Source organism: Saimiri boliviensis, chromosome 5, assembly GCF_048565385.1.
Source record: "Saimiri boliviensis isolate mSaiBol1 chromosome 5, mSaiBol1.pri, whole genome shotgun sequence".
NCBI lineage: Eukaryota > Metazoa > Chordata > Mammalia > Primates > Cebidae > Saimiri > Saimiri boliviensis.
The window spans coordinates 65,532,885-65,555,928 of NC_133453.1; the positions used below are offsets into that span (position 1 = coordinate 65,532,885).

The 23,044-nt window shown below is 39.3% G+C and overlaps 1 protein-coding gene across 2 annotated transcripts in view; it reads left to right on the plus strand.

The window, feature by feature from the left end:
• The first annotated feature begins 206 nt into the window (after nucleotides 1-206).
• OLA1 (Obg like ATPase 1) overlaps nucleotides 207-23,044 on the plus strand; it is a 175,989-nt gene continuing 153,151 nt past the window's right edge. Inside the window, exons 1-3 of one of the 2 annotated variants that reach the window (XM_010351949.3) lie at nucleotides 207-374; nucleotides 2,006-2,106; nucleotides 18,852-18,995. In XM_010351949.3, coding sequence (XP_010350251.3) covers nucleotides 2,006-2,106; nucleotides 18,852-18,995 — 245 coding nt within the window. In that variant the 5' untranslated portion in view covers nucleotides 207-374. Of the gene's footprint in view, nucleotides 375-2,005; nucleotides 2,107-18,851; nucleotides 18,996-23,044 lie in introns of those variants that run through there. The other variant, XM_074399457.1, reaches the window with a different exon arrangement.

A 23,044-nucleotide genomic window follows, 5' to 3' on the forward strand; every position in this document is an offset into this window, starting at 1 on the left:
AAACCCCACGTGCTAACGCGGAAGCCTAGGGATCGCAGGAAGCGCCTGGCCAGCGCCTTCACGCTCCGGCCCTCCCGGACGCCGCGCGGCTCCTCCCACCCTGGGCTCCTCCCGCCCTGCTCCCGCCTCCCTGGCCTGTCGGGCCAATGCGCTGGGCGCGCGGGCGAGGCGTGGAGGGGCGGGGCCCACGGCGTGCGCGCAGGTGCCGCTCGGTGCCCGGCCCGCCCGTTCCGCCGCTGCCGCGGCAGTGTGCGTGCCGCTCGGCGGAGGGGCAGGGCCTGCGTTCTCTCCTCCTTCATCCCCGCCTCCGGCTGCCGGCAGGACCTTTCTCTCGCTGCCGTTGGGACCCCGTGTCATCGCCCAGGCCGAGCACGGTGAGGTCCTCAGGGAGCCCGGGGGCGCTCTCTCCTCCAGGTCTTCGGCGCCCAGGCCCATTGCCCTGAGGCCGGTGCGAGGCCTGGGCCGGGTGGCCAAGATGGGGCCAGGGCAGCGGGTGGCGTGGGGGTGTGTGGATGAATGAGGCGCTGTCGGACTAGGCCGCGCGTCGGGAGATCGGCCTACGCCTCACGCGGGAAAGCCCAGGCGAAAGCCTTCTCCTGAGGCCGGGACGGCCAGTGGCCCAGTCCGGAGGGGGAGGACGGGGGGTGAGGCCCGCCTTGGGTGGGCGGCCGGCCACCGCTCGGTACGCCAGAGGACCCGACCGGCGCTGTTCATGTTATCTGTGCTCTGGAGGCCTGGGGGTTGGCCAGGAACAGGTGTCAGGAGGCTGAAAAGGGAAATTCCTGGCCCTCGGGGTCAGGGATCAGAGGCTGGAATATGACTACAAGGGCAGAGCCCCAGTGTGGTCCTAGGAGGTGCAACTCTCAGCCAGAAGACAGGGACAGTTTTAGTTCCCAGCTTCTAACACTGGAGCTTAGCAGTCCTTGTGATTTCCCTTGGCAGTACATGAGTGGGACTAATTCCGCCCGTACAAATTAGGAGCCAGAACTAGTGAGGGACAAAGTTTCGACTTGTAAATAAAAAGGTTTCGTCGATTCATTTACGATTAGAAATAGTCACCATGGTGTAGATTTTGGAGGTTGCTTGTGATGACTGCTGAGCCGTACCTTCAGTGCCAAAAGGTGGGAGGAGCTTGGCGGAAGGACCCCAGTACCTGGTGGGTGTTCATCTATGTGAAAAATGGGGGTTGTGGGTGAGTGGGAAAGCTCAGATTCCAGGTTCTGGAGGAATGGTTTGGTGTGAAGGGTGACTTGGTTATTGGTGGAGAATGGAATTTTCTTTTATTCTCATCTGTGTACCTGCTTCCAGATGTTTTCGTTCATATAACCATATATCAGGTTAAGAAATAAAGTGTTTTGTGAGCAGTCTGGATGTAAGGTTGGTAGCTAAACTCTTTTATCTTTGATTCCTGATGCCACAAAGATTTTATTTATTTATTTAAGATAGAGTCTTGCTTTGTGGCTCAGGCAGAGTCCAATGGCGCGATCTCAAAGCACTGCAACCTCTGCCTCCTAGGTTTAAGCGGTTCTCAAGCCTCAGCCTCCGGAATAGCAGTAATTACAGGCACACGCCGCCATGCCTGGCTAATTTGTGTGTGTGTGTGTGTGTTTTTTTTTTTTTTAGTAGAGACGGGGTTTCTCCATGTTGGCCAGGCTGGTCTCTCCTCCTGGTCTCAAGCAGTCCGCTCACCTTGGCCTGCCAAAGTGCTAGGATTACAGGCCTGAGCCACTGTGCCCGGCCCAACAAATACTGATTTTAGATAAGTCTTTCTGGGACTTCTCAGCAGTGACTTTTGACAACCATCAGAATCAGATATGCTTACAGGACTTTAAAAAAAATGTTTGTTAAAAAAATAAAGTGGATTTAGCTGTTAGTTTTGGATCGCTATCTATAGTATGTTTTGCTCTTAATCTTAATTCAGTAATACATTTTATGTGATGAAATGTGTTTTGGGTCCATGTGGATAGTAAAAAGTTTTGTTCATACGTCTGCTTTGGTATTTCAGATGCCCCCCAAGAAGGGAAGTGATGGAATTAAACCACCCCCAATCATTGGAAGATTTGGAACCTCACTGAAAATTGGTATTGTTGGATTGCCAAATGTTGGGTAGGTGAATGTTGGGGCTTTTCTTATTTTCATTGTGTAAATATGTTGGGTCCTATTGTAGAAATGGGAACAATGAGGTAATTAAAATTTAAGTTGAAGAAAAGAGGCCAGGAAGCCAGACTATTAACTTTGCAAAATTAGACTTTAGATTTATTTTATTGATTTCAGTGCTGGTTGGCTATGTGTAGTACCTACCTAGGCTGGCTACCAGAGGCCACGCAGTAGGATACTTTAGGATATAGGTTTGAAAGCTCCATTATAAGTTTGATGGAGAAGGAGGTGACAGTTTTGAATTTTGTAGTGGAACTTGTTAGGGTTCCTGTTACAAAATGTCTAAATCTGAAAGTTCTGAGAACAGAAATTTGAGTTTTTGTAATGTTTTCTTTTCTTTTCTTTTCTTTTCTTGTGAGACGGAGTCTCATTCTATTGCCCAGGATGGAATGCAGTGGCACAAGCTTAACTCACTGCAACCTCAGCCTCCCGCATTCAAGCAATTCTCCTGTCTCAGTGTTCTGAGTAGCTGGGGTTACAGGGGAGGCAGTGCACGCCACCACACCCAGCTAGTTTTTGTATTTTTAGTAGAGATGGGGTTTCACCTTGTTAACCAGGCTGGTCTTGAAGTCCTGACCTCAGGCGATCTGCCTGCCTCGGCTTCGCAGAGTGCTGGGATTATAGGTGTGAGCCACCACACCCTGCCCGAGTCTCTTTTTCATTATTTAACCTTTCACTAACCTTAAAATATAAAATGTCTCAAAAGTGATTAGGATGTACTACTAGGTAACAGATTCAATGTGGATGTGTGAAGGTAATCAAGGGTATTTTGGGATGTGCTGTGGTCTTTGAGGTTGGTGGCAGGTAAGACAATCATGTTCTTAGGTATTCCTAGGACCTTCTGTCATAGGGATTCCTCAATGAGTAGAACATGGTGTGACCAAGTGAGGCATGTCTTAAATTCATGTAATGTAAAACATGAACAAGTGTGGCTGTCCTAATATCAGTCTTCCTGGAGCTTGAAGAGGTTTGCATTTTGAAGGGGTTTCCTGCTGTGATATAGTCTGCTTGCAAAGTAAGACTAAATAGAGAGTGAAAATGTAAGCAAAACAAATAATCAAAGTACTGTAGGGTGCTATCAATAAACATGAAAGCAAGATGTGATCATTATGTATGTTGTGAGCTAATATGGCACTAGTAAGGAAGATACAGTTTTTAGATATTCACATACTTCTCATTCTAGAATTGTTACAACAACTTGACTTTAAACAGGATTACTTTAAAATGGGCCATATTAAGTGTTTTCTGTACATATAGGCAGCCCTCTATATCTGCGATTTCACTTCCTTGGATTCAACCAATCTTAAAAATATTTTTTAAAAAAATTGTCCATGCATGGGCACTCACGCCTGTAATTCCAGCACTTTGGGATGCTGAGGATCACTTGAGGTCAGGAGTTTGAAACCAGCTTGGCCAACATGGCGAAACCCCGTCTCTACTTTAAAAAAATACAGAAAGTGGGAACCTGATGCTTGGGAGGTTGAGGCAGGAGAATAGCTTGAGTCTGGGCAGGCGGAGGTTGCAGTGAGCAAAGATCGTGCCGCTGCATTCTAGCCTGGGCAACAGAGTGAGACTCCATCTCAAAAAAAAAAAAATTTTTTTTAATTAAATGAAAAATGAAAACAATAAAAAAACAGTAAACACCTATTTGCCTAACATTGCATTAGGTATTATACTACACCATTGTATATAAGGGACTCAATCTGCTGGAATCTTAGAACCAATTGCCTGCAGCTACAGAGGGACTATATAAGCTTTTTAGTCACAGAGTATAATGAAATTAATGTACATGGAAATAACCTAAAAATATTTTCTTATTCAGAATAAATGTGCTGTTTATACTTTTAAATAAAATGCTTCCCCTGCCCAGTGTCATTGAGGTATACTTCACTAATAGTAAAATTCACTCATTTATAAAGGTACAGTTTAATGAGTTTTGGCAATTAATTGTATTTGGTTGTAAACACTACTTTTTTTTTTTTTTTTGAGACAGAGTTTCGCTCTTGTTACCCAGGCTGGAGTGCAATGGCGCGGTCTCGGCTCACCGCAACCTCCGCCTCCTGGGTTTAGGCAATTCTCCTGCCTCAGCCTCCTGAGTAGCTGGGATTACAGGCACTCACCACCAGGCCCAGCTAATTTTTAGTAGAGACGGGGTTTCACCATGTTGACCAGAATGGTCTCGATCTCTTGACCTCGTGATCCACCCGCCTCGGCCTCCCAAAGTGCTGGGATTATAGGCATGAGCCACAGCGCCCGGCCCTGTAAACACTACTTTTTGTAGAATGATCTTACTTCACCCAAGTATGTCAGGTAAGATTCTTTGTAAGCAAAACAATTCCGGCTATTTTCAGCGAGAAAAAGAGGTTTATTGGAATGAGTGAATTAGGATCCGAACAGCTAGGCCTCAGGAGGCATAGGAGCCAAGTGGTGCTGGCAGAAATGGATCCATGTGGAACTCAGCCATGTGAATCCCTGGACTTCTGGTTGTTTCTCATCTCCTGTCTCTCCTGTAATTCCAGTTCCTGAGTAAGCAAGTCTGACTAGACCTATGTGCTTCTGTATAGGTCTACAAGATATAGATTGTGGGAAGGGGACAGTTGTTGATCAAAAGTAAAGACATTCAGTACAAAACCATCTAGAGAATCTCTTGGTTTTTAGCTGGGTAAATAGAAAGGCTTACTTTTTAGTCTGCGCCGGGCAAGGAGACATGTTTTAATGGCCTCTTTTAATGAAGTAGAAAGAATATGGAGATTTGGTTTCTAGTTGTGTACTGCTTTTTCTTACCCAAGTGACCTTTTATGAATGAGCTCCTGTTGGACCAGTGTATCATTGTGGTTGTGAGGCTTAAGAGAATGTTGAGGGGAAAGTACATTTTGATACAATATTCCAAACTTCTTTATTTCTGTGAGGGATCGCTCCTCTTGTTGCCATACACTGCATCAGATGGGATTAGATTCAATTAAGAGCATCAGAAAACCCCAGATAACCAGTTTCTTTTTCATGTAAAAAAATGTACATTTTGCAGTCACAGATTGGTATAGTGGACCTGCTTTATAAAGTCCTCAGTTATCCATGCTCCTTTCAGTTAACAGTTCGGCAATCCCTAGGGTGTGGCCTCATCCTCAAGGTGTAGGGCTAGGGGTCCCCGAACCTCATTCTGCAGACTGATACCGATCTGTGGCATGTGAGAAACCAGGTGGCACCGCGGGAGGTGAGCATTCCCACCTTCGCTCCATCTCTGGTCAGGTCAGCAGCTGTATTAGCTTCTTAGAGGAGCGCACGCCTTGTTGTGAACTGCATATGCAAGGGATCTAGGTTGCAGGCTCCTTATGAGAATCTAATGCCTGATGATCTGAAATGGGGCAGTTTCATCCTGAAACAATTCCCCATACTGTCGGTCCGTGGAAAAATTGGCTTCCATGAAGCCAATTCGCGGTTCAGGCCTTCGTGCCAAAAAGGTTGGGGGCTGCTGGTCCAGGGTGTTATGAACTGCAGCTGGTTATCGAAGGGTCAAGGGGCCAAACTTGACTAGCAGCCTTTTTCCTGTAAACTGTCGTATTATACTTCTGCCAACATCCCTTTGTCCAGAATTTAGTCACAAGAATTTAGTTGCAAGGAAGGCAAGAAAATGTAGTCTTTATTTTGACATGTTTGGTTAAAAATTTTATTACTGGACATGGTGGCTCACGTCTATAATCCCAGCACTTTGGGAGGCCGAGTTAAGCAGATCACTTAAGGTCAGAAGTTCTAGACCAGGCTGGCCAACATGGTGAAACTCCATCTTTACTGAAGATATAAAAATTAGCTGGATGTGGTGGCACACGCCTGTAATCAGCTACTCAGGAGGCTGAGGCAGGAGAATCACTTGAACCTGGGAGGCAGATGTTGCGGTGAGCCAAGATTGTGCCACTGCACTCCAGCCTGGGCAACAGCAAGACTCCATCTCAAAAACAAAAAACAAACAACGATTAATCTGAAAGAACTGGAAAATGGGTATTAGGGGCGGCTAGTATACTGTTTAAACACTCACAAACTGCCCCAGGAGAGTAATTGTCTTGCTTAGCTGTTGCTTCTGGTAATACATTTTGGTGTTTCTGCAAATTGCCTTCTCCCAATTTTCTAGTGACCAATCACAGCATCTGTGAAAGCCATTTACTACTGCTGAGGAAAGAGATTGTAGAAAATGCTGGAAAAAAAAATTACAAAAGAATTATCATCATTGTTTAGTTATCTATTGTTGTGTAGCAAACCATTCCAAAAGTTCATGGTTTAAAACAGTAACAGTTTTTCTTTATTGGGGATGTAGGTGAGCTAGATAGGTCTTCTGCTGGTCTCTTTGGGATCCCTAGTGTGACTGCATTCAGCTGGTGGCTAGTTGAGGCTGGAACATCCAATATAGCCACTTCAGTAGATCTGGGACCTTAGCAGGGTTGGCTGGAAGTCAGGGCACTTCTCTTATACTTGGTGTCATTCTCTTTCTAAATGGTCTCTAGACTAGGCTTTCTATATCCTGGTGTCTGACTCTTGAGAGAATGGAAGTGTGACAGTGGCATAGCACACTTACACAGAAATCTTTTGGTCAAGGCAAGTCATGACACTAGCCCAGAGACATGGGGAGAGGGGAAATAGACTCCACCTCTTGATGGTGGAAGTGACAAAAAATGTGTGGCCATCTTTAATCCACTGCAGTCCACTATTTTCCTAATACAAAATGTGTGATGCCTATGTGTTCCTAGAAGTCTTCCTAGTTGATTCTTAGCTTTCTTGTTTTTTACAAGCTCCATTCTTGATTGCTCAAAGGAACTCACAGAAGGAAAATTATTCTCTAGGCTGCAAATACTGGTGATCTGAGTATTTTTGTTCTAAAAAGCTGATAAAGTTAAGCTGGGAGTCAGATTCCCATGTCTACCAAGAAGACAGCTATCTATGGATATCAGAGATATCTCTTGATGGTTTGTAATTTTGAGCGTCTTTTCATATGTTATTGGATATCTGATATAAAAAGTCTGGGTTTTTTTCTTAATGATTAGGAGTTTTTTTTATTCTGGATATGAGTTCTTTGTTGGGTATGTATTACAATGATCTCTTGCCAGTTTACTTGACTTTTCACTTTAAATTAAATTAGAAAAAATTTTGAGCTGGGCTTAGTGGTGCCCACCAGTAGTCTCAGCTACTCAGGAGGTTGAGGTAAGAGGATCCCTTGAGCCCAGGAGTTCTGGGCTGTAGTGTGCTATGCTAATTGGGTGTCTGCAGTGCTACCCACATTGCCGATCCGGTGTCCACACTAAGTTCACCCATCAATATGGTGACCTATCAGGAGTGGAGGATCACTAGGTTGTCTAAGGAGGGTGAACTGGGGTCCAGGTCAGTAACAGAGCAGATCAAAACTCCTGTCCTGATGGATAGTGAGATCTCTGAATAGCCACTACACTCTAGCCTGGACAATAAAGCAAGACCCATATGGGAAAAAAAATTTTTTTGAAATAATTTCATGCTTAAAAAATCTCGCACTCACAAAAATAGTTTTAAAAATTACTATTTAATCTCTGCTCACAACCCCTAAGTGTTAAAGTCTTTGTAACTGTAGTATAATAATCAAAATCAGGAACTAAACATTGATTTACTAATTGTCCCACTAATGTTCTCTTTTTGGTCCAAGGTTCAGTCCATAATTGTATGTTGCATTCAATTGTTTTTAGTTTTTTTTTGAGATAGAGTCTTGCTCTGTTGCCCAGGCTGGAGTGCCTTGGCCTGATCGTAGCTCACTGCAGCCTTGAATTCCAGGGCTCAAGTGATCATTCCACCTCAGCCACCTGAGTAGCTGGGACTGCAAGCACATGGTATATGTTAGGTTAATTTTTTTTTTTTTTGAGGCAGAGTTTTGCTTTTGTTGCCCAGGCTGGAGTACAGTGGGGAAATCTCGGCTCACTGCAGCCTCCACCTCCCGGGTTCGAGTGATTCTCCTACCTCAAGCTCACAAGTAGCTGGGATTACAGGCATCCACCACCACGCCCCGCTAATTTTTTGTAGTTTTTTAGTAGAGATAGGGTTTCACCATGTTGGCCAGGCTGATCTCGAACTCCTGACCTCAGATGATCCACCCACCTCAGCCTCCCAAAGTGCTGGGATTACAGGCATGAGCCACCACGCGCAGCCTGGTGTCAGGCTAATTTTTATTTATTTATTTATTTTGGTAGAGATGGGTTCTCACGGTGTTGCCCAGACTGGTCTCAAACTCTTGGCCTCAAACAATCCTCCCACCTAGTCCTCCCAAGTGCTAGGATTATAGGCATGAGCCACTGTGCCCAGCTGCATTTAATTGTTTTGTTTGGTCAGTTACCTTTAACCTGGAACTCTTTCTCAGTCTCTTTTTGTATTTGATGTCCTTGACACTTTTGAAGAGTGCTGGCCAGTTATTGTGTACAGTCCTCATTTGGGGTTTGTTTGATGTTTCCTCATGATTAATTTCAAATTATGCACTTTGGGGCATAGAAGATGCTTTTCAATACAGTGTGTTAGAAAGCACATGATGTTGACTTGTCCATTTTTGGTGATGTTAACTTTGAAATCTGACAGATTTCTGATACCAACAAGGGTTAACTGAGAGGGTTATTATTTTTCCCATTGCAATTAATAAGCTTCTTGAAGGGGATCCTTTGAAATTATGTACATTGTTTCTCATACTTTTGCCCCCTAATTTTGGCATGTATTATTGATTCTTACTGAAACTATTATTATTGTGGTGTTTGCCAAATTAAAAAATATTCCTTATTTCTTCTACATTTAGAAGAAACAATTTATAGAAGAAGCAATGGAAATTCTATTGTATAAAATTCTATTGTAAAAGAAAGTTCCCCATTTATTCAAGTATTTCATTATAACTTATTTATATCAATATAGATTCTTAATTTATTCTTTTGGTTGTAATCCATTACTGTTGTTATTTTGTTGCTCAAATTGCCCAGATTTGGTGATTAGAAACCTTTATGTTCACTTATATTCCTTTTGACATGTCCTCTTTATTTTTCTAGTGCTCTCTACTTTCTGGCACCACAGTATCTTTCAGTGATAATATGACATATTGTATATTTCAGTACAATATGTTATTTGTACTCTTGTCTGCCTCAGCCTTAGGATATATAAATTTTTATTTATACATATGTTTTTATTTCTCTTAGTTATATATTTAGGAGTAAAATTTCTGGGTCATATGTGACTGTATGTTTAGTTATTGAGGGCTGCCAAACTATTTTCCATAGCGGTTGCACCATTTTATATTCACACAAACAGTGTAGGTAGGTTCTAGTATCCTACATCTTGTCAACACTTGTTACTATCTTTTTTGTTATAACCAAGTTGTGAAGTTTTTGATCAGTGGTTTTTTGTTTTTGAGAATGGAGTCTTGCTCTGTTGCCCAGGCTTTAGTGCAATGACACAATCTTGGCTTACTGCAATCTCCACCTCCCGAGTTTGGAGTGATTCTCCTGCCTTAGCCTCCTGAGTAGCTGGAGTTGTGTGCTACCGCTGGGTAATTTTTGCATTTTTAGTAGAGCTAGGGTTTCACCGTGTTGGCTAGGCTGGTCTCAAACTCCTGACTCAGATGATCTACCCACCTTGGCCTCCCAAAGTGCTAGGATTACAGGTATGAGCCACCGTGCCTCGTCAGTTGGTGTTTTCTTGATGGCTAAGTATATATCTTTTCATGTGCTTATTACTTCTTCATTTTGAAAGATATTTTCACTGGGTAGAATTCTAGGTTGACAGTTACTCTTCTAGTGCTTTGAAGATAATCTTCCACTTTTTTCCCTTTCTGGGATGCCTGTTACAAGTGCTGCATAATGACATTGGTCAATGACTGATTGCATATATGATGGAGGTCCAATAAGATTAAAATTTTCTATAAAGATAGAAAATAGAATTTCTATCACCTGGTGACATTGTAGCTCTGGTAACTTCATAGTGCAAGGCATTACTCACACATTTGTGGTGATGCTAGTGTAAACAAGCTTGTGCTGCCAGTCATATGAACATATAGCATATACAATTGTATATAGTATCTAATTCTTGATAATAAATGACTATGTTATTGGATTATGTATTTAGTATGGTTAGTTTTTGTTTGTTTTTTTGAGGCAGAGTCTTGCTCTGTTGCCCAGGCTGGAGTACAGTGGCCTGATCATAGTTTACTGCAGGCTAGAGCTCTTGGGCTCAAGCAATCCTCCTGCCTCAGCCACCTGAGTATAGCTGGGACTACAGACAAACACATCCCACCTGGATAATTTAAAAAATATATTTTTATAGAGACAGGGACTTCCTGTGTTTCCTAGGCTGGTCTTGAACTCCTGGCTTCAAGGGATCTTTTTGCCTCAGCCTCCCAAAGTGTTGGGATTACAGGCATGAGCCTGTGAGCTCGGCCTATACTGTAATTTTTATTATTATTTTAGAGTGTACTCCTACTTACTTAAAAAAAAAAAAAGTAACTGTAAAACAGCCCAAGGCAGTTCCTTCAGGTGGTATTCCAAAAGGAGGCATTGTTATCATAGGAGATGACAGCTCCATGTGTCTTAATGCCCCTGAAGACCTTCCAGTGGGACAGGATGTGTAGGTGGAAGACAATGATATTGATGATTTGACTCTGTGTAGGCCTAGATTAATGTATATGTTTATGTCTTGGTTTTTAGCAAAAAGGTTTAAAGGTTTAAAAAAAACACACATTTTAAAGATATTTTTAAAAGCGTATGGAATAAGGATATAAAGAAAAAATTTTTGTGCAGCTAACAATGTATTTGTATTTTAAGCCAAGTGTAATTACAAAGACTCAATGAGTTAAAAAATTAAAGTTTATAAGGTAAAAAGTAAGCTAAGGTTAATTTATTATTGAAGAAAAACATTAAAAAATAATTTTAGTGTATCCTGAATATACAGTGTTCATAAAGTCTACAGTAGTATACAACAATGTCCTGGGCTCTCACATTCACTCATGACTCACTCACTGACTCACCCAGAGCACCTTCCAGTTCTACAAGCTCCACTCATGGTAAGCGTCCTGTACCACTTTTATACTGTATTTTTACTCTACCTTTTCTGTGTTTAGATACACAATACCTGCCTTTACATTTGTCTACAGTGTTCAGTACAGTAACATGCTGTGCAGGTTTAGCCTAGAAGCAGTAGGCTATACCTTATAGCCTCAGTGTGTAGTAGGCTGTACCATCTAGGTTTGTGTAAATGTACTCTGTAATGTTCGCACAATGATGAAATTGCCTAAGGACCCATTTCTCAGAATATATCCCCATCATTAAGTGATACACGACTGTAAATATGTGTCCTTCCCTAGAAAGTATCCTGCTGAAGCTCTGGTTATTTCCTTCTCCAGTCTTTTTCTCTCTCTTTGTGCTTCATTTGGATACTTTTATTGCTGTCTTCAAGGTCTTTTCTTTGCAGTGTCAAATCTGCTGTTAATCATGTCCAGTGTATTTTTCATTTCAATTTCATTTTATTTCAAATACTGTATTTTTTAACAATAATTTTATTTGGATATTTATTATGTGTTTCATTTTCTTCCTCATTGTCTTTATATTAGCTTTTACATCCTTAAGAAAAATTTAAAAAGATTTGTACCAGCCGGGCACGGTGGCTCAAGCCTGTAATCCCAGCACTTTGGGAGGCCGAGGTGGGTGGATCACAAGGTCAAGAGATCGAGACCATCCTGGTCAACAATGGTGAAACCCCGTCTCTACTAAAAATACAAAAAATTAGCTGGGCATGGTGGCACGTGCCTGTAATCCCAGCTGCTCAGGAGGCTGAGGCAGGAGGATTGCCGGAACCCAGGAGGCGGAGGTTGCGGTGAGCCGAGATCACGCCATTGCACTCCAGCCTGGGTAGCAAGAGCGAAACTCCGTCTCAAAAAAAAAAAAAAAAAGATTTGTACCATTTATTTTAAGGTCCTTTTATGCTACTTTATCTCTCATTAGTTCATCTCTCATTCCTCAGTATGTTTGTATTTATTGACTGTTGTCCTGATTTTGGTATATATACTTCTGCTTTTTTGCATGTCTTATAATTTTTATTAGATTTCATACACTGTGGATTTTATATTAAATGCTAAATATTGTTGTTTTTCTTTAAAGAATATTGGACCTTGGTATGGCATTTAGTTATTTATGTATCAGATTAATTGTTTTGGGGCTTCTTCTTATGCTTTCTTATTATGGATTAATAAGATTTTGTGCTTTGGTGCTACTTAAGCCCTAGTATTAAGACTTGACCCTTTTGAGGACTCTATCCAAATACCCTTGTATTACAAGATCTCTCCACTCTGGCTCATAGGTATGTGAACTGTTCCAATCTCTGTGTGAGCCCTGAAGATCTTACATCCTACCACATTTGGGTGGTTCTTTCCCTGGACTTGTAGAGATCGAATTTACTCATGCGCAAATCATTACTTAGCCGTGTTCTTGAAGGGACCGCCTGTGGCTCTTTAGGGCACTTTCTCTGTGTAGCTCCTGCCTTTCTAACGTACTCTCCCATAAATTCTAGCTGCCTTGGCCTCCTAACTCTCATCTTAGTCTCTTCACCTTGGTGTGACTGCTGCGTTCTGTTGGTTTCCCCTCTTGGAATGGTGACTTTGAAACCATTAGTAGGTAGTAAACTAGAGGAATTGTAGAGCTTAGTTTATTTGTTACTCTCTCAGGGAACGCAGTCCTGTGATACACACTGTCCTTTGTGTGAAAGCTTATTTCATAGGTTTTGTCTGATTTTCTAGTTGTTTATAGCAGGAGGGCAGTTCTTGTAGCAGAGGGGAATCAAAACTCCCCAATATCATTTTAAATGAATTTAAATCTTATTGTATATACTTGTCAACATTCCAGAATGCCTGCTGCTTCATAGAAATTTGTGATTTGGGAATTATTTACTTTCTCTTTTTAATATGTTCTGAATGATCATTTTGAACAACAGATCTATTTTCCTAATCACTCTTCCCTGGTATTCAACAGTAATTATGTACCTTAGAAGTACTTCATAGATTAATGGGTTTTAAGTTTAAATTTTTCTTTTTCCCCCAAGAAAAAGTCTCGCTGTGTTGCCCGTGCTGGAGTACAGTGGCATGATCTCCACTCACTGCAACCTCTGCCTCCTGGGTTCAAGCAATTCTCTTGCCTCAGTCTCCCGAGTAGCTGAGATTACAGGCACTTACCACCACGCCTGGCTAATTTTTGTATTTTTAGTGGAGATGGGCTTTCACCATACTGGTCAGGTTGGTCTCGAACTCCTGACCTCAAGAGATCTGCCCACCTCGGCCTCCCAAAGTGCTGGGATTACAGGCTTGAGCTACCGTGCTCCACCTAGTTTTAAAATTTTAAATGTGTTTCTTTTTCAGAATTCTGGTCTATATTGCTGTATCGCTACATAATTTCAATAATTTTTTTTTTTTTTTTTTTTTTTTTTTGCTCCTTAAGGTACAGTTGAGGGCTGGGCATGATGACTCACACTTAGAATCCCAGCACTTTAAGAGACCAAGGTGGGCAGACTGCTTGAGTTCAGGAGTTCAAGACCAGCCTGTGCAACAGGGTAAAACTCTGTCTTTACAAAAAATACAGATATTAGTCAGGGGTGGTGGTATGCACATGTATTCCCAGCTACTTGAGAGGCTGATGCGGGAGGATGTCTTGAGCCTGGAAGGTCGAGGCTGCAGTGAGCTGTGTTTGTGACATTGCACTCTAGCCTGGGCAATAAAGTGAGACTTTATCTCAAAAAAAAAGATAAAGAAATTACAGTTGACCATTGAACAACTCAGGGATTAGGAGCGCTGCCCCCTGGCCCAGTCAAAAATTTGTATATAATTTTTGATTGTCCCAAAACTTAACTACTAATAACCTACTATTGACTGGAAGCCTCACCAATAACATAAACAGTTGATTAAGCTATATTTTTTATGTTATATTATCCTATACTCTGTTCTTACAATAAACTAAGCTAGAGAAAATAATGTTATTAAGAAAATCATAAGGAAGAGGAAATGTAGTTACTATTCACTAAGTGGAAGTGGAACATCATAAAGGTCTTTGTCATTTTCATGTTGAGTGGGTTGAGTGGATTGAGGAGAAGTAGGTGGAGGGTTTGGTCTTGCTACCTCAGGTAGCAGAAGCAGAAGGTAGAGAGGAAGTGGAAGGAGAGGAAGGAGGGGCAGGCATACTCAGTGTAAATTTTATTGAAAATAATCTATGTATAAGTGGACACATGCACTTTGAACATGCATTTCAAACCAGTGTTGTTCAAGGGTTAACTGTATTTACTTTTTTACTGTTAACTGAACTACAGACTTTATTTGGATTTCACCAGTTTTCCCACTAATGTCCTTTTTCTTTTCCAGTGTAAAATACTATGTTGCATTTAGTCTTCATATCTCCTGTCTCTTCCAATCTTCGATAGTTTCTGAATGTTTTATTTTTTATAACCTTTAAAGATTTATTTTTGAAGAGTACTGGTTAGGTATTTTGTATAGTATTTATCCATTTGAGTTTGATACTTTTTAAAGAAATTATGTTAATAAACACATAATATATGACCAGGCACAGTGGCTCAGGAGTTCAAAACCAACCTGGCCAACATGGCAAAACCCCGTCTCTACTGAAACTACAAAAAATTCGCTGGCTGTAGTGGCATGCACCTGTAGTCCCATCTATTCTGGATGCTGAGGCAAGAGAATCACTTGAACCCAGGAGGCTGAGGTTGCAGTGAGTAGAGATGGCACCACTGTACTCCAGCTGGGTGACAGAGTGAAAATCTGTCTCAAAAAAAAAGTAATATAAAATTTATCATCTTAATCATTCTTAATGTACAGTTCAATTGTGTTAACTATATTCGCTGTTATATAACAGGTCTCTAGAACTTTTTCATCTTGCATATCGGAAACTCTGTACCCATTGAACAACTTCCCATTTCTCTTTCCCCACAGCCCCTGGAAACCACCATTGTACTTTCTGTTTCCATGATTTTGCCTACTCCAGATATCTCATATGAGTATAAGTAGAATATATGAGTATATGAATATAAGTGTAATCATAAGGTATTTGTATTTTTGCAACAGGCTTATTTTACTCAAGGACACTTTATAGTGTCCTTAAAGTTTATTCATGTTGTAGCATGTGACAGAATGTCCTTCTTTTTAATGGCTGAATAATATTCTATTGTATGTAGATAACATTTTCTTTATCCATTCATCTGTTGGTGGACATTTGCTTCTACCTCTTGGCTATTATGAGTAATGCAGCAATGAATGTTGGTGTGCTATCTCTTTGAGATCCTGCTTTCAAGTCTTTTGGATATATACCCAGAAGTGTGATTGCTGGATCATATGGTAATTCTACTTTTATTTATTTATTTTTTGGAGGAACCTCAAACTGTTTTCCATAGTGTCTATACCACTTTGCATGTATACCAGCAGTCCACAGAGTTCTAATTCTTGCCAATACTTGCTGTTTTGTTTTTTTGATAGTGGCCATCCTAATAATTGTAAGGTTATATCTCATTGTGGTTTTGATTTGCATTTCTCCAGTGATGAGTGGTTGAGCATCTTTTCATATTTTTTTGGCCATTTGTATCTCTTCTTTGCAGAAAATCTGTTCAGAATAGACATTTTTCTAGGTGTGATCATTGCTGCTTTAGTGTTACTGTTTTTAGGTCTTCTTATCTGATTGAGTTAGGAAATATGTAATTATACTCACCCATGTATACATGCATTGGTATTTATTTCTATCATCTTATGTATTTACCAGATAGATGCTTTTAACAGTTTAGTTATATCTAAATTGAAAACATTTTGAGAGGACCTTCTACTTCTTGTCCCATGTTTTGGATGGATGTTACATATAAATGATTGATTCAGAATGCTGTGGAAATTTCCACTGGTATCGATACTTCTCATTACATGCTGTAGTTTTGTGTAAAGTTTTACATAAAACATCTTTTCAGCGAGATTTACTTAATAGAGTAATATAGTAATTTCCAAAATAAAGTATTTAGGTCCTAAGTCTAGGGGCCATACATTTAGTCTAGTCACTTTTTTTTTCTTTCGGTGCTATCATTGCTGAAATAAGTTATGTATACCCATTCTTGCATGAGAGAAATTCCTATAACTTTGAATCTTTCTTCTACTTTTAAGCTTTAATATTAACCTCAAGGGATCTAAGAGAGAGAGAGAGAGAGAGAGAGAGAGAGTGTGTGTGTGTGTGTGTGTTTAAAAAGTTCTCATTTTACAAAAAGACTACAGGCTTTAACACTTAAGGCATAGGCCCAAACTTTCAAATTCTTTGCTTTCGCAAGCCTTTTCTTAATAGATTTGAATAGATCAAAATGTCTTTAGTTGCCACCGAAGCCTGTATGATCCTTAGAAATTTTTCTTTTTCATTCTTCCTTATTTCTTTTTACTTTTTTATACCTACAAAGCTGTGAGAAGCTACAGATGACTAGGATTTCGTGAAATTTAAAATTCATCTAAAATGAGACAGTCTGTGAAAATGGACATTTGTCTTCTAAGTTTAGTTTGAATGTATGTAAGAATTTTTTCTGCCTACGAAACTTTCTTTTGCTATGTTTTACCATATAATATGTTTTGAGGGATACACTTTTAAAAATCACAAAACATTTTTGTCCAGGTAGACAATATAACATACTATATGTAGCAACAGCCATACATTTGAAAAAAACTCCATAAACAACCTATGGCCTTTTTAGAATTGCAATTGACTCTGGTAATAGCAATGAGTGATTTTTAAATTACAGTATGCAAAAATGCAATAACATTTTATTTTGCCTTTATAATATTAGGCCCCAAGTGTCCTATAAATGTTTAAATTAACAGATTTAAATTTTGTCCTAAGTACTTTTATTACAACATTATTCTGTAATATATCCATTACAGGTATACTGTATTTTCATTGCATTTTATAAATAAGGATTCATGGACTGTTCTGGCAACTTAACTATCACTCTTTATTTTTAATTTTTTTCGTGGAGAGAGGAAGAGGGTATGGAGAGTGGGCCAGTCTGTGTTACCAATTACTTGAGTAGGCTTTTGTAGTTTTCCCTTGAGGAAAAGATCCTGAGTGGGGAAACTGGTGGTATGGCTGAGGTTCTCCAAGTCTCCAAATGTTTTGCTGGTTTCCTTCTCCTTCAGCATCAGCTTTCCGTGGGTATAAAGTCTGGATCCTTGCCTCCTTCCTTTGCCCAGAGTGGGCACAGGTCCCCAGGGTAAAAATGCTTCCCTTTTTTTTATGTTCGTTTGTTTTCAGAATCCCAGTCCCTTCAAACAGATGACTTCTGTATCCTGCATTTTAGATGGTTTTCTAGTTCTGGGTGGGATTGCTGGTCTGCTGTTAGCTTTTACATCTCAACCAGAAGCAAAAGTTTCCCGCTTACTTCCAGCCCCCAGATGACCTGTTAAGAAATCTGGTTGTTAGATTTACCAGAGTCTGGATTTTACTGATTTTATCCCTGTGGTATAATTTAATACGTTCTTCTGTCCTCTGTATTTCCTGTAAACTAGCGGTAACATGTGAAGTGTTGATCAGATTAAGATGACAGATGATGTATATGGTTCTTTCAAGAGGTACTGTTTTCTCTTCCTCCTTTTGCAGTAATATCATTGGTAATTAGTACCTAGATCCATTAATTTGTTAGGGGTTGCAAAAATGGTGCCATTCTATGTTTTTATTCTTTTCTCATTTATTGACTAGAATATGTCTATAAAATAATTTTCTTTTCATAACTATTGGTTATTCTGAAAGTACAGTTTTTATAGGAAAGACACAGTAACCACTTTAACAGTCTTCAAAGAATTGATTACCTAGCATTCTTAAAAGATGGCCACTGAGAGTTTTAAATTTTGTTTGGATTTTACTCTATATTATATTTGGTGTTGTATTATCATATTTGTTTATTTTTTAAATTTTATTTCTTTTTTCATATTTTTAAGACATGAATGATAAAGTATTATCATATTTTTTAAAAACCATGGCTGATATTAATGTGAGTTGGCTTTCTCTGAGCACATATTACTTGATAGCAGTCAAATGATTAGAAAAGTAGTGACTAGTTTATTTCATATTAATAGATATTATATTTTATTGATTTAAGTCATACCTTGAATAAAATTTATATTTTGACTTTCATAATTCACAATTCTAGACTTGCTAGTAATCCTTACATACTAATGATTAGAAGGCAGTTCTGAGTCCCTACTTCCCACTTCCTATCAGATATCAGACATTTAGCATCTCTTTCCCAATTCAAAATTTTTGGAAAGTCATTGACTCAACTAGAGACATGCCTTCTACATTTCATGTTAGAGAAGGTTATGTTAGTTATAGATGAAGTGATACTGGTACAATCAGGTGTATTATGGAAAAAATAGATTTTAGTATGACATGAAACTCTATTACAAAGATTCTTTGAGAACATGCTTTTCAAGTTTCAAATAGACTGTGATAGGGGCATAACCTAATTATAAGTCATGAGCTGCCACTTTACTATTGTAAATTTCATTCACTTCTGTTAGTAAAAAATGTATTCTTCCTTTTTCCCTGTCTTTCTAGATTGGTTTTATATTTCTCATGGATCTTATTTGAGCATTGAAATTGGTTTTTCTTGGTATTAACTTAAGAATTCATTGAAATTGCTTTTGTTCATTATAGGAAATCTACTTTCTTCAATGTATTAACCAATAGTCAGGCTTCAGCAGAAAACTTCCCATTCTGCACTATTGATCCTAATGAGAGCAGAGTACCTGTGCCAGATGAAAGGTTTGACTTTCTTTGCCAGTACCACAAACCAGCAAGGTAAGAGATATTTAATGCTATTTTTTACTTGGTGGCTCTTTGTGGACTGAGCAGATATGTTTTTGATATGTTTAAAGTCATGTAGAAGAGTTTTTCTTTCAAAATTAATGTAACATTATTGTTTTGGGTGATTATAAAAGTAATGCAAAGTATGGAGAAGAGTGTAGAAGGGTCTACTCAGTTGTTAACATTCAAGTTATTTTTTTCTGGGGAGTATGAAGTAGAGGAGTAATTAGTCTGTATTTTGTGATCTTACTCATGTAAAATTATATGTTTGTTTATATGCATAGAAAAATGTATGAAATGAAGATCATAGACTGATGATTATCTCTGGCTAGTGGAATTTTTAGGTGATTTTTACTTTATTCTTATATTCCTCTATGTTTGAATTTTTTACAATAAGCATGTATTATATCTTTAATTAGAAAACATAAGTAAAACTGTTTGATCAAGAAAAAAGATAGCTTAAGTTTGTTGCAGGAAATTCAGACAGTAGGGAAATGTATAATGAGAGGAATGAAAACCAGCTCTGCTTCCTCTACCTTGATGTAACAGTTGTAAATACTTTGGGGATATATCCTTCCATAATTTCCCAACTGTGTGCACACTTTCTTACAGAAATAGGATACTTGTTTTACTTGGGATATTATTAACATCTTTCTGGACTAAACAATACAGACTTAAATAATAATTTCTAATATATTTACTGTTGTATTATATGAATGTAGCACAGTTTACCATTTGCTTACTGAAAATTTAGTTTGTTTTTAACTTTTTACTATTTTTAATGTCCTGATAAATTCCAAGTTTCTGTCTCATGTCCTGAACTCGGCAGAACTCCAGATTTGTATCTCTAACTGCCTTTTTAATATTGACACTTGGATGTCTGAATAGGAGCCTTAGACTTGACATGTCCAAAATGACCTCTTGATTTCACCTTCTTGAATCAAATTCTTCTTCAAGACTGCCATAACTCAATAAATATCATTATCATTTCCTCAGTTGCTTAAATCAGTGCCCACAATTTATCTTTGATTCTTCTCTCCCCTCTCCCATATCCAGTCTATCAGCAATTTTTGTGAGTTCTAACTGCAAAGTATGTACTGAACTCATTCACTTTTCCCACTTTCACTTACTAGTTGTAGCATCCATTGATTTTTTTTTTTTTTTGATGAATTCATTTTTACTATGTGGATTCGCACGTGGTGATTTTGTAATTTTATTATTCCTCCTTCATTTGTTAATATTGTACTGAAGGAAGAGCTTTCTCATCTTCATGTATTTATTCAGATTAATGTTATTTAATTGGTTTTAATCTGTCACAAACATTGATTTGATGCTCAAATTATATCCCTCAGATTGGCTCCTCAGCCTGACTTCAGTGTCTTGATTTCAGTGTCGTTTCTAAAACTTTTTAATTTTTAAATGATTTTAAATTTATATAAAAGCTGAAAAGTACATGAGTGCTTATATACCCTTGTATACCCAGATTCTTTGAACCTTTGAGAATAAGTTATAGACATGATGCCATATTATACTTTAATTCTTTGGTTTGCATTTACTAAATACAAAGACATCCTCCCACATAACCATAGGAAACCATCAAAATCAGGATGGTTTACTATGGGATTAACACTGATCCCATATTACCATCTTGTTCATAGACTTTAGTTAGATTTTTTTCAGGTGTTCCAATAATATGCTTTGTTGCATCTAAAGTAGGATCATGTGTTTGTTCAGTTTTTGTTTTTTGTTTTCCTTTCTTTTCTTTTTAAAATAGAGATGGTGTCTTGCTATGTTGCAACAGGGTGGTCTTGAACTCTTGGCCTCAAACACTCCTCCAGTATCAGCCTCCCAAGATGGTGGGATTACAGGCATGAGCTACTGTGCCTGGCCTTCTTTGTTTTTTGTTTTTTAAGGCAGAATCTTGCTGTGTTGCCCAGGCTGGAATACAGTGCTGTGATCATAGCTCACTGTAGCCTCAAACTCCTGGACACAGTCAGATGATTCTCTTACCTCAGCCCCCTGAGTAGCTGGGACTACAGGCAAATGCCACTGTGCCTGGCTAATTTTTAAATGTTTTGTAGAGCTGGGGTCTTGCCATTTAGGCTGGTTTGAACTCCTGGCTCAAGTAATCCTCCTGTCTTGGCCCGCCAAAGCCATGCCCAGCCCCACTAGCCTGTTTCTATGGAAGAATATTTATAAATATTTTTTGTAGTCTGTGTCCATTACAGTATTGTGATTAAAAAGATTTTTAACATCATTTAAGTCTCGAGAGTTCTAAAGTATTGTTTTATTCTGAAAGCATTTTGTTCAAGTAGTCATGAAATCTTTGGTGTAATACATCAGAAATGCTGGAATTAATTCTCAAGTTTTAACTTTTTGAGATATTATATTAGTTTAAAGCTTATCCTAGCCATAAATCACAAATCAGAATTGAGAAGCTCATTTTCAATAGAAAATAAAATCTCAGAGCTGAAGATCTTCCTGTCTAGTTTCCTCATTAAAAGAAACTTGAAGCCTAAAAAGATGAAATAATTTGTTCATGGTCACAGTTATAGTTACGTCAACCAGAAATAGAACTCAAGGCTTCTCACTTCAAATTTAGTGCCATTCTACCCATATGCATGCTACTTACTGTACTTCTGCATTAGTCCGTTTTGTATTGCTATAAAGGATTACCCGAGACTGAGTAATTTATAAGGAAAATAGATTTATTTAGCTCATGGCTCTGCAGGCCATACATGCACAGCACCAGCATCAGTTTGGCTTCTGGCGAGATCTCAGGAAGCTTTATCTCATGGCCAGGAGATAAAAAGGGGAGTAGATGTGTCACGTGGAGATAAGGGGAGCAAGAGATTGAGGAGAGAGGCACTGGACCGTTTTAAACAACCCGCTGTCCGGTGAACTAACAGAGCAATAACTCACTCATTACTATGGGGAGGGCACCAAGCCATTTATGAGGGATCCGCCCCTGTGACCCAAACACCTCACACCAGGCCCCACCTCCACCATTGGGGATCACATTTCCACATAAGGTTTGGAGGTGACAGAACATCTAAACTATCTCAATCTCATATTTATCATATGGGTGGTTTTAGTTGTTAGAAATATCATTTAGGATGAATTTGGTTGCACTTAACACAATGACTTAAAGAGCTGAGTAACAGGTAGCACAGTGTTTAGTTCAGTAATATCATCAAGAACCTGGCTTCTTTCTCCCTTCAGCTTACTTTATCAGCTGGATCATAAGGTTATCTTCCCCTTCTGGTCACAGGATGGAACTGTATACTTTCTCATACATGTTCAGAGTGAAACGGGGTTGCTTCTAGTTCTCCCAGAAGACTGATGAGGTTCTATTAAAGAGCCTCCTACAACCCCTCCAGTAAACCTCTCCTTAAGTCTTTTCATTTCTCTTTGTTTTTTAAGAGGTGGAATCTCCCCATGTTGCCCAGGCTGGACTTGAACTCCTGGGCTCAAGCCATCCTCCCTCACACCTCAGCCTCACAAATACTTGTGACTACAGATGTATGCCACCATGCCTGGCTTCTTAAGTTCTTTGAGGCAAATAGAGCAAGGTGAAGGTCCTAGAATTTTTTTTTACTTTGCCTAGGAATGAGATTAAACTACTTAGTGAAGGCCTGAGCTACATATCCCACTTGTCAAGTTAGGGGTAGAGAAAGCTTCTCCAAAGCTCTGGGCTATATTGGGGAGGATTGGCTACCCGAATGAAAATCAGTATAGGTACAAGAGAAGGGGCAGTGGATGCTGGGGAGGCAGTCACTATGTCCAACAACAAAAAACTAATCACATTTCTTTGATTTTAGTGGATTTGGTGGTAACAATAATCAAGTAATTTCAATCTGCCATGCTTGTTTATAGAATAATTATTTTGAAAGGACTCATTTTCCATACCAATAATAGGGGAGTCTTTTGTGGAACTTTTATGTTGTATTTTATCAGGTAGTGAAACTGACATTCTGAAAAATGAGTGCTCTTGAAAATTGACAAAGGATATAAAATTACATTATATATACCTTTGTCATATG